The following is an 8,735-nucleotide window of genomic DNA, read 5'->3' on the forward strand; positions in this document are numbered from 1 at the left end:
TCACGGGCAGCAGCCCCGCGCCCCCCCGGGGGTCCCCAGCCATCCTGTCCCGAGCCTCGCCGCGAGGGTCCCAAGCGCGACCCGGAAGGAAGCGAGAACCGAGGCCGCCGAGGGGCCGGGGCAGCGCCGCTTCCTGGGCCATCTAGGAAGCGCTTCTCGGTGGTTGTCGGGTTAGCCCACAGCCGCCGCGTCTCGCCCTGCGGTGGGCTCTCAGCCCCGGAAAGGACGGCCGAGCTGCCTCAGACACCTTACCGTGCTCAGAACAACGTCTGATATGCAGCTATGCCTGCCCTAAAATAGAAGGTGGGAGATTTCTTTGAGCTAGATGGAACTAAGAAAGTTGTAAGTGACTGCACATTACATAGCAGGATTGTAATGTTAACAAGTCTTTCTATCCGGCGGAATGGAGAAGCTAAAAATGCAAGCTTGGTAGGTTATTAGAAATATTGGGAAGAAAAAAATGTCCGTAGCTTTCTAGGTGTGTTTGTTCTGTTTTGTTTTTTGAGGTAGTCTTGCTATGTAACTCAAGCCTTGACTCTGTATATTCCTGCCTCAGCTTTCTAAGTAGCTACTATTATAGGCATGCATTATTATAACTGGCCCTATCTCGGTTTTTATTTTTTAGCCTATCTCTGTAAAGTTCAAAGGATCACAAAGAAAAGAGAGAATTTAAGACAATAAGAGCTCTTAAAGGCTGTTGTAAAGGAAAACTATCAAAAAAAAATATTTTTCTCTGATGAGAAAGTATGGGGCACCACCCACCAGGCATTGTTATCCAATCCAGTGAACCTGGATCTTTTAAAGTTTCTATATCCTAATACTTGTGTACACGTGAGGAACAAGAACAGGGTAGTTAGCAGTTTCAAATTTTGTCACATTAGAATCACTGAGGAGCTTTTAAAACATCCTGATACCCTGGCTTTAATCATGATCAATTAAAGCTGTGTGTGGTGGCAGATGCCTGTAATCACAGCACTCAGGAGGCTAAGGCAGAAGGATTGCTGCAAGCTCGAGGCCAGCCTGTGCTACAAAGTGAGTCCAAGGCCAGCCTGAACTACATAGCAAAACCTGTCTCAAAAAAAATCAATTAAATCCAAATGTCAGAAGATGCAGGCATAAGTAACTTCTAAAATTTCCTAGGTTATTCCAATTACCTGATGAGTTTGAGAATGAGTATTATGATTTATATCTAGATGTCTCCCAAGAGCCTCATGTGCTCATAGGTGCTGCTGGATTATTTGGGTGCTACATCTGACTTCCTGTTAAGAGGTGAGACCTGGCTGGGGGAGGCAGGTCAATGGAGGTGCAACCTGGAAAGGTGTTTCTCCCACCAGGCTCATATGAGCAACTGTCCTCTCCCCAGGCCATTCTACCATGATGTTTCTGTGATTAAGCCTGCTAAACATAGACTGAAACTTCTAAACTGTAAATCAAAATAAATGTGTCCTCCTTTAATTAATAGGTATTGGATATCTTGTTCTAGCTTTGAGGAAAGTGACTAAGACAATGAGTTAAATAAAATTTTGAAAAAAATAATCACTCAGGCTTGGTGATACACAACTTGTAATCCCAGATACTCAGGAGGCAGGTGATTGAAAATTTGAGATCAATCTGAACAACTAAGTAGTACTCTGTCTCAAAAGAAAAAAGAAAAAAGGGATTGTAGCTAAGTGGGAGAGCACCCCTAAGTTCAATTCCCAATACCACAAAGTAAGTAGAAGCAGAAGAAATAGCGAGATCTAGAATGTGGGCCTTTCTATAAGACAGAAGACCTAGGTTCTTCAACAAATAAAAGCGGTTTTATAAAAATGTAGGCAGGGATGGGGCTATAACTCAGCGGCACAGAGCCTACCTGGCAACTGCAAGGTCCTGAGTTTGATTGCTGGTACAAAAAAAAAAAAAAAAATGCAGGCCCCAAAGGGGAACTGTTACAGAATAAAAGACTGAAGAGACACATTGACTAAATGCAACAGTAGATTTTATTTGGACCTTGATTAAGGAATTACTATCAATTTACCTGTTGTACTGTTATTCTCCCCTAATCTTATATTGCCCTCGTACCTTATCATACAAGGATAGGGATAGAGTTCAGGGGTTAATCACTTGCCTAGTATGTGCAAGCCTGGGTTCAGTCCCCAGTACAACAACAACAACAAAAAAAAAAAAAACAGCAAAACAAAAAGCAACCCAACACACAGTATGATATATAATATCCTCCATGTTGCCTCTTGGCATAAAATATTTACTACTGACCTTTTCCAAAAAATGTTTGCCACTCATGTCATAGTCTTCCTAATGAGCAAAAATATATTGTAAAATTCATTTTCCCATGTGCTATCTAAAAGAGGTATTCCACCAATTTGTTAATATTTGAATTTTCCGTCATCTACTAAATGGATTAATTTTACTGTTCTCTTAAGTGACATTGACAGAGCCATTTTATTGGTCATGAAGTAGTTGATAAATCCAAAGAAAATGTTCTTAACTTACAAAGAATCTGTAAGGAACAATGATGTGAGGCAGAGATCCCTTGACAGGCTTTTGTGAAAGCAACAAGGCATACAGTTTAATACCTGGGTGCACACACACAGAGGCTGATAAGGCCGTCTGTAGGGAACAAAGAGAAGTGGGTCTTTTCATATCAATTTAAAGAAGGCAAAGGACACTAGGTGGAAAGATATTAATAAATTTGGGGATTGGCTAAGTCAGAGGTCCGAAAACTCCTTGGGACTAGAGCAAAGCCAGTCACAGGAACATGAAATACCAGAGGCACACCATATAAATAAGTTGAACTGTAGCTCATTTGCATATCAACAGGTGTCTGGCCTTGGTGTTTCTGTTAATTACAACACATATAGCTCTGAGGATGTTTTGCTTTCAGTATTCTCAGCAAAACACTGAAAACTTGCACTTCTGGCCCTGTCACACACTTCTCCCCTTTTTATTGTGTATAAATAAAGACACAGGGCCTGCTGGATTGTTCCTACTTCTCCATCAAAGAGGTCAGGTCCCACCTGGTCTCAGCTCATAGGTCTTCATACAGGAAGTCGTCTCTTTTTTTTTTTTTTTTTTGAGACAGGGTCTGGATATGCAGTCCAGGCTGGCCTTGAACTCTCAGCTATTCTCTTGCCTCAGCCTCCTGAGTGCTGGGATTACAGGCATGTGCCACCATGCCAGGCACTACCACTCAATTTAATTTCCTCCTATTTTTAGAGTTTTAGCACCAGGAAAGCATCACTCTTCAGTTTTGACTTAATTTATCTTTCATTTTTTCCAAAGTCTCAGCTAAGCAGGTCAATTTAGCTAAAGAGGACAAAAGTGATGGTAATGTCTTTGTACATTTAAGATTGGGGAAATGATCTTGCATGAAATGTTTGCCATTATAGAAAGTGAGATCTAAAGTGTGTTCAGACAGTGATTTAAAACTTCCAAGTTTCTAAATAAATATCCCTCAATGGGGAGACACCTATGTTTGATGTTTCTATTTGTTTCTATTTGTTTCTGAGATGGAAAGGTCTGTGAATTTAAAACTTAAAATTCTAAGTCTGGTCCTCATTTGGTTCTGAAGCTGAGCACATTCTGATTCCAAAAGAAATTCTGGTACTTGCTTCCAGTAGGCACAAGCAGGGTTAGGAAGTCATTAATTAAACGTATTTCCATTGTGAAATGGCCACAAGTTTTTAAGAAGAAAAAATACAGGAGCGAAAATAACAGAGCTCCTTCCCCAATTGGAAAAGATAAGGCGGCAGTGAGAAGGGAGGACGCAGAGTAAGTGGCTTTAAAGGAAGACAGAAATCCAAGAAGGCAGCGAGTGTTTAAGCAGCACTGGCCCCATGGAGGCAAACTCGATTCTCCCAGGCCGCTCAGCCCGGAGACTGTTGATCCTTGAAAACTGGTGCTTCCTTGTCACTCCGCCCATCTGCGAGAAGAAGTTACCATGCAGCTTACCCCAAGGGAACGCCCGCGCTTCGGGCTACTAGGTCTTCATCTGCAACGCGAGGGAAGCGGAAGTCGGAAGCGGGGGGGGGGGGGGGGGGGGGGAGCCGGAGCCGCGCATGCGCGTTTCCAGTGCGCCTGCGTGGGCAGTGGGCCTGGAGCGTTTGGGCGCGGGTAGTAACCGCAGACAACCGCCCCACGTTGGCCATTGAAGAGTGGCTCATGAGCCGGGCTCCGGGGTCCCGGTCTCCCAAGGACACCCTGGGCCCTCGGCGACGGTGGGGCAGTTCTTCCCCGACGCCTGAGTGGACACGAAGCCCTGCCCCCGGCGTTGGTTCCCGTCCTCGCTCCCCCAGCCGCGGGAGCCCACGGCCTCCGTGGAGTGGGGCAGGCGGCCGCCCTTGTCACCCAGCTGGGCGCTTGGGGTCCCGAGAGTGGGCCCCAGCGCCGCGCAGCTCTAGCCCCTCCTTCTCCTGCTCCGGCTACTGTGGTGGATACCGCTACCAGCACCGCTATGCGGGCGACTGGCAGTGGGTGGAAGACTATGAGAAGGAGAAGGAGGAGAGCTGTCGGCAGCGGAGGCTGAAGGAGAGGGAGAGGATTGGGGAACTGGGAGCTCCTGAGGTGTGGGGGTTGTCACCAAAATCTCCCGAGCCGGATTCTGATGAACATACTCCAGTTGAAGATGAGATAAAGAGTCAGAAGAGCAGTGGCTCAGAAACCAACTCTGAAAAAAAGAGGAAGAGGACCAGTTCAAAAAAGAAAAAAAGAAAGAAAAAGTCTTCTGAAAGGAAGCGTAGGAAGTATTCGGATAATGACAATTATTCAGAGTCTGACAGTAATTCTAGCACTGATGATGACAAAAAGAGAGTCAAAAAAGGCAAAAAGAAAGAGAAGAGAAAGAAACACAAAACAAAACCCAAGAAAAAGAATAAGAGAATGAAAAATCTCAGTGACACAAGCTGTAAAGTTTCAGAAGGGAAGTTTCCAGAAAATACTTGGATTGAGCAGTCAAAGACTTCAGATACCACGGGTTTATTAATTGGTCCAGAAGTACCCATAATATATACCTGTCAAGATGAGAAGCCTTTAAGTTACGGCCATGCTCTGCTTCCAGGAGAAGGTGCGGCTATGGCAGAGTATGTAAAAGCTGGAAAGCGAATCCCACGAAGAGGTGAAATTGGACTGACAAGTGAAGAGATCGCCTCATTTGAATGCTCAGGCTATGTCATGAGTGGTAGCAGACATCGCAGAATGGAGGCTGTACGACTGCGGAAAGAGAACCAGATTTATAGTGCTGATGAGAAGAGAGCCCTTGCATCCTTTAACCAAGAAGAGAGACGAAACAGAGAGAATAAGATTCTAGCCAGTTTGCGAGAGATGGTGTACAGAAAAACAAAAGGGAAAGATGACAAGTAAAGATGTGTTTGTTACACAACAGGACGTTTTGCAACAGAAGTTTTATATGACCACTCTATGCTTGGTATTATAAGTCTTTACAGTGCTTTTGTACTATGTTAGGAGGTTTCTCAGGAAAAGGCTACTTTTTGAGATATCTAGCAATTTTTTGGCCATTTTTGTTTTTTCTAAAGTAATATGTGTATGTGGTCTTTTAAAAAGATGCAAATATTATGGGACTAGAGTTAGTAAAAGGTGAGCCTGTCATGCAATCCCTGTTTCCCTTCCCTAAAGAAACCTCATTTTGGTATTTGTTCATAGTTTTGTGTATCTACAAGAACATACTGTGTAGAATAAAGCTGGCTTTGTTTATTCAAATCCACCTCCTGATTGAAGAAGACAGGTTTTATCCATAAGACAAGATTTTTTAAAATGTAGGTCTAGAGTGCTGGAGTCTGCCAAAAAATAGGGGTCCTCTAGACTATCGACATTTAAGTTCTTTGTGCTTTTAAATTTTGATGTTGCAACATTACTTTCTAATAAGATGCACCAGTATACAGACCAACAGGATCACCAATATTGTACTTTCAAGATGCTTTTTATATGGGGCTGGAGATTTAGCTCGGCGGCAAAAGCGCCTGCCTGGCAAGCGCAAGGTCGTGAGTTCGGTTCCCGGTACCGGAGAAAAGCCAAAAAAAAAAAAAGATGCTTTTTATCTTTGTAACACAGTAGGTGAAAAGGCATTTCATTATTTTCATTTGTTTAAGCTATAGTGTCCTTTGTGTAATTATGAGTGTTTTTGCAATTCTTTTTTTATTGTGAGTTACATTATATCTTTTATCAATGTCTTAGTTATTTTTCTTGTTGCTGAGACAAAATACCCCATGACCAAAATTAAGGGAGGTGTACAGCTCACAGTCTGTAGAGGTTTCAGTCCATAATTGCTGGCTGCAAAGCAGGGTGGTATCACAGAGTGTTGGGAGCCGCGGGAAGCTGGAAAGTAATTTCATGTGCGCGATGAAGCCAGCCCGAGAACACGCGAGCTCCGAGAACACGGGAGCTCCTCAAAGCACATAAACAAGCCGTTGTAGCTTGTAGCTGGACAGCGAGGGGAAAATTAACCAACCTCTTGAGGGTATAAATAAATGCACTACTGTTCTTGGGTGGTTCCCCTTCTCCACTGAGAGACAAGACCTCCACCTGATCCCAGCTTTTTGTCTCTTGTCTATTTTTTCTTCATTCTTGCTGCCGTTCCTTCCCAGGGTACAGCAAGAACCCAATGGATCCGTACAGAGAAGAAACAGTTCATTGTGCGCAGAAGGCAGCAAAGCAACAAGGGATGACCACAGTTCTTTCTATCCCTTATGTCTTATCCAGGCTACTTAGGGCACGTAGTACTCACACCCTGAATCCTAGTGTCCTTAATCCTAGCACTGCCCCGTGAATCAATCCCAACATTACCCATTCTAGATCCAGCCTCCTCTGAAAAAGCCTCACTCATGATAGCATGAAGCTTTGAGGGGACATCTAAACACAAGCTATAACATCATTTCTCCTGTAAGTTTTTTTTTTTCTTATTGAGCATAAAAACTTCAGATAACAAAAAGGTCTCTATCACATTCTTGCAAGTATTTTTCACTATTATTTGCATTTGGAATTGGTTTTCCTACTATATTGCCCCATAAAGCCTAAAAATATTCCTCAGTATTAACCAAACAAATGTCCTTGTCTTTCTTGGGGGAAATGTGCAGCTGAGAAACCATGGGTTCTAAGTAAGCTAGGGTAAGATTGGTGGGTTTTTTTCCAAACTGAAACAATATACCCAATGCAACAAATGGTACCTGTAATACTACTCAATAGCTCTTCTGTGGTACTTATGCTTAACTTGGAGAGGGATCTGACCAGTAAAGTCTGTCTTAAAAGAAATTTTGAAAATTGTAACTTGTGTTTCATCATTGTTTTAGGGGACTTAATAAAAAGATAAAAACTTTTCTTTTGAAGTAGTTTTGCCCAGAATATGTCATTATGGATTGTGAAATGGAAGAAAAACAGCATAACAAAATTCTGGTCTTGGTAGGGAATGAACAGCAAAGGACGTCTGTTTACCCCATGACTGGGAAAAAAAGGGCCCAACCTCCTAAAAGCTTCAACACATCCTAGGAGTGTGGGTAGGCTGGCAATGAAGTTTTGGGGGAACATTTAAGATCCAAGCCAGAATACAGCACAACTTCAAGTAGCTGTTTATGGAGATACTTCTAAGATTTACCACTGAATATAAGGGAAGGTTTAGGTTTGAGGTGTGTTTATTTTTGCTTTATACAAAAAGTACTTATTTAGTCATTTTATTGAGATTTTCCCCTTTCAGTCAGAAATGCATAGTGAGGTTTTTGTTTGTTTGCTTTTTTGAGACAGGGTCTCACTGTGCAGTTCAGGCTGGCCTTGAACTCACTATGTAGCCAAGACTGGCCTCGAACTCTCAGCAATCCCCCTGCCTTAGCCTCCCGAGTGCTGGATTACAGGCGTGTGTGCCCATGCCAAGCCATATTTATTAGATGACTTCTGTGCATTTGTGAAATTCATGATTTTTATTAGCCCATTAACATGATGACTTAGTTATATATTTTCTAATATTTAACTGGGGTAAGTTTATTGGATTCATGTGTATAATTTTGGTTTAGAATACTGGCCATATAATTTTATTTCAAAACTTGTAGTAATGAATGAGACCTGGCTGTGAGGGTAGCAGTGGTTTAGAAAGCATCGTTACAAAAACTTAAGATGTGTAAAGCTTATGCGTGATTGCATGACTTACAGTGCAACAGTGCCTCTACAAATGATATGGAAAAGGAAGTTCTTATTTCTGAATATCCAATGAATGGACCTGGTGAAAACATACAGATCACTGAAGTTTATCATATCATCAAAGATCAAAAGTTTGATAAGAATAAAAAAGTTTGGTAAGAGTAGGAAGAGAAGCCAGGCAAGGTGGCACACTCTGGAGGATGAGACAGGAGGATCGCTGCGAGTTAGAGGCCAGCCTAGACTACACAGTGAGTCCAAGGCAGTCTAAATTACATAGTGATACCCCGTCTCAAAAATCAAAACATCAAAAGACACATGGGCAGCGTAGAAATATAGGTGAAATTTAATATAAATTTACAGGAAGTTTTGCCTTGAAGCCAGACACCCGTTTTTTGCCCCCTCAGGCCTGCTATTGTCTAACTACCCATGAAACACATCTCATGTATACAAAATAAACATCGGTGTAATATGAAAACAGTTACAGCAACAAAATCCCCACACAAGGTCAGGCGCACATGCCCCGCCTAAGTGGGCGTGACTACTTCGCTCCTCAGGAAGCGGAAGCAGGCACCATCGAGTTGCGGTCTTCCGGGGTCCTA

The 8,735-nt window shown here is 42.8% G+C and overlaps 1 protein-coding gene across 1 annotated transcript; it reads left to right on the plus strand.

Annotated features, from left to right (window-relative positions):
- The first annotated feature begins 4,050 nt into the window (after positions 1-4,050).
- Nkapl (NFKB activating protein-like) lies at positions 4,051-5,373 on the plus strand. The gene has a single exon (XM_005398971.2). The coding sequence runs from the start codon at positions 4,159-4,161 to the stop codon at positions 5,353-5,355; it is 1,197 nt and encodes a 398-aa protein (XP_005399028.1). The 5' UTR covers positions 4,051-4,158; the 3' UTR covers positions 5,356-5,373.
- The last annotated feature ends 3,362 nt before the right edge of the window (positions 5,374-8,735 follow it).

This window comes from Chinchilla lanigera, unplaced genomic scaffold, assembly GCF_000276665.1.
Source record: "Chinchilla lanigera isolate Chin_1 unplaced genomic scaffold, ChiLan1.0 scaffold00064, whole genome shotgun sequence".
Taxonomy (NCBI): domain Eukaryota; kingdom Metazoa; phylum Chordata; class Mammalia; order Rodentia; family Chinchillidae; genus Chinchilla; species Chinchilla lanigera.

What these genes read in the sequence shown, in the direction of transcription:
- Nkapl (XM_005398971.2), top strand. Translation starts at nt 4,159, where the DNA reads ATGAGCCGGGCTCCGGGGTCCCGGTCTCCCAAGGACACCCTGGGCCCT.